This window comes from Pyxicephalus adspersus, chromosome 7 (genome assembly GCF_032062135.1).
Source record: "Pyxicephalus adspersus chromosome 7, UCB_Pads_2.0, whole genome shotgun sequence".
Classification (NCBI taxonomy): Eukaryota; Metazoa; Chordata; class Amphibia; order Anura; family Pyxicephalidae; genus Pyxicephalus; species Pyxicephalus adspersus.
Window position 1 is genome coordinate 14166734 of NC_092864.1, and position 2337 is coordinate 14169070.

Consider the following 2337-nt stretch of genomic DNA (forward strand, 5'->3'; position numbering starts at 1 on the left):
TCCCAGAATCCTGTACCTATCTCCATCCCGCCATCCTTATACAGTCCATACAGTAAACACAAAGCCACCTTTAATTGACTTCTTCACCACACATCCTAATTTATCTCCCATATTTTTCATCAGACACCTTACAGTCCTTGTTATCTCTGTCCTCCCTGTATTCTTTCAGCAGTTCCGCTTTACCTGACTTTCATCGAATTACAGCTACTAGTTTTTATTTTAATCCTCAGATCACTAGTCATCTCTCTGTATCTTAAGTTTTATAACTTTGTGTCAGTGTTTCCTACGTTGTGACAAGTAGCACCGTGTTTGTACCTCTACAGGGAGTCATGGCATCCAAATCACTGAACGCCTCGGACCTGGAGAAGAGTTGTGTGTTGTGCTGTCAGGAGCTGAATGTTTATGCTGTGGGCAAGTGTGACCATCCCATCTGCTACCGCTGCTCCACCAAGATGAGAGTGCTGTGCGAACAGAAGTACTGCGCTGTGTGCCGAGAGGAACTGGATAAGGTAGGTCCAAAAATCATTGCTTGATTTGCCTAAGAAGAGACTGGTACCTATCAACTGATACTGGTACATTGGAGGTTTCACTCGGCAAAGGATAATTAAAAGCTTTGTTCTTGTTGGGGTAATTGTTGGTGCTGGACGCCGGGTACTCGGAAGAAACGTTTTGTAAATGGATGTATTTACAGTGTTCTCCCCAGCCCCTTTTAGCTGGGTGCACCACCCGGCACTTTTCAGCAACCACCCGGCTGTTTTTGGGTGGTTACTGAAGAGTTTGGTCACAAATCAGGGGCTTCCACCCACCTACAATTTCTTTCCACCCAGCTTAAAAAAAATTCTGGGTTGAGCACTGTATTTCTATGTCTTCAGGGCAGCCTTTCCTGACCTTTCTAACAGGGGGGCCCTTCAAATAACTTTTAGGTAATCAGGGAAGCCTGGCTATAATTACTTTATCCGCAGCTCAAAGTATATTAATGTGGTGGTCAGTGGGAAGAATTCCTCTTACATTACTGGCCTGGGAAGAATTTCACCCTTACAGATAGCCAAAAAGATCATTGGTGTCACGTAAACTGAACTGAGAGGCCTAAGCAGAACTAAACCCATGCTGACCCACCTGTCTGCATTATGGCAATGGGCACCACCATCTTCCTTCTCTTCTGCCTCTTCCTAATGATCTTGATTGGCTGCGTTCAGTGATGTAACTCATCTCGGCGCAATATTATTAATAAACAGGGATTTATTTAGCGACAACATATTATGCAGTGCTGTACATTAAATAGGGGTTGCAAATGACAGATCGATACAGACAGTGACAGAGGAGGAGGAGAGGAGGACCCTGCCCCGATCATAAAAACTTTAGTTCCACTTGAAACTGCTGAGAATAAATGAACTCCCTCCTGCCTGTGCAGGCATTATGACATCCCTACACGGCCATTTGAGATGAGCAAAGGTTGCCTCCAGGAAGAAAAGAAGGAAGATTCTTAGATTGCAAGTTCTCCTGGGCAGAGTCGTCTCCTCCTCCTGTGTTTGTGACGCACTGGGTAGTGCGTCTCCTCACTGTTTGTGTCTGTCTGTCATTTGCAACCCCTATTTAATGTACAGTGCTGCGTTATATGTTGGCACTATAAAAATCCTGTTTGTTATTAATATTGCGACAGAACAGGGATAGGTGAGAGTCGTAGGTTTAGTTTCAAATATATATATATATATATATATATATATATATATATTACACACACCACTGTAATATAACCACTGCATTCTATGGTTTTCATCTGCAGCCTGCGTTTAATAACTGTCATGGTTGACTTGATGGTCACATGATCAGAAAGAAGATTGGTTCCTATTGTCTGGGATTAAAATCTATTAGCAATGCATTCAGTATATTGAAATGTTTAATATGGACTGAAGAAAAGAAAAAGTTAAACAGCATAATTGCTGGTCAGAAATTAGATCTAAGATAGTTTTTCCCTTTATACTTAAAGCCAAACTGAACCTCTGATGCTCACCTGTCCCCAGGTCAACTTCCATCTTTCTGAAACAATTGGTCAGCACAGGGGTTAGCAGCGCTAGGTCCCAGGTTGGAATCTCAGCCAGGGAATTTTCTGCATGGAGTTTGCAGGTTCTCCCCGTGTTTGTGTGAGTTTCCTCCCGGTATTCCGTTTTCCTCTCACATTCCAAAAAAATGCAGTTAAGTTAATTGGCTGCCCCCAAAAAATCACCTTAGACTGTGGTAATGACATATGACTATGGTAGGGACATTAGGTTGTGAGGGACAGCTAGTGACATGACTATGGACATCGTACGGCACTGCATAATATGTCTGCGATATATA

The 2337-nt window shown here is 42.9% G+C and overlaps 1 protein-coding gene across 2 annotated transcripts in view; it reads left to right on the forward strand.

Annotated features, from left to right (window-relative positions):
* The window catches only part of ZNF598 (zinc finger protein 598, E3 ubiquitin ligase), a 14340-nt gene that overhangs the window by 1370 nt on the left and 10633 nt on the right, over positions 1 to 2337 (forward strand). For both annotated transcript variants that reach the window (XM_072417533.1, XM_072417534.1), the window contains exon 2: positions 324 to 509. In XM_072417533.1, the coding sequence (XP_072273634.1) occupies positions 330 to 509 (180 nt within the window). In that variant the 5' untranslated portion in view covers positions 324 to 329. The remainder of the gene's footprint in view (positions 1 to 323; positions 510 to 2337) is intronic.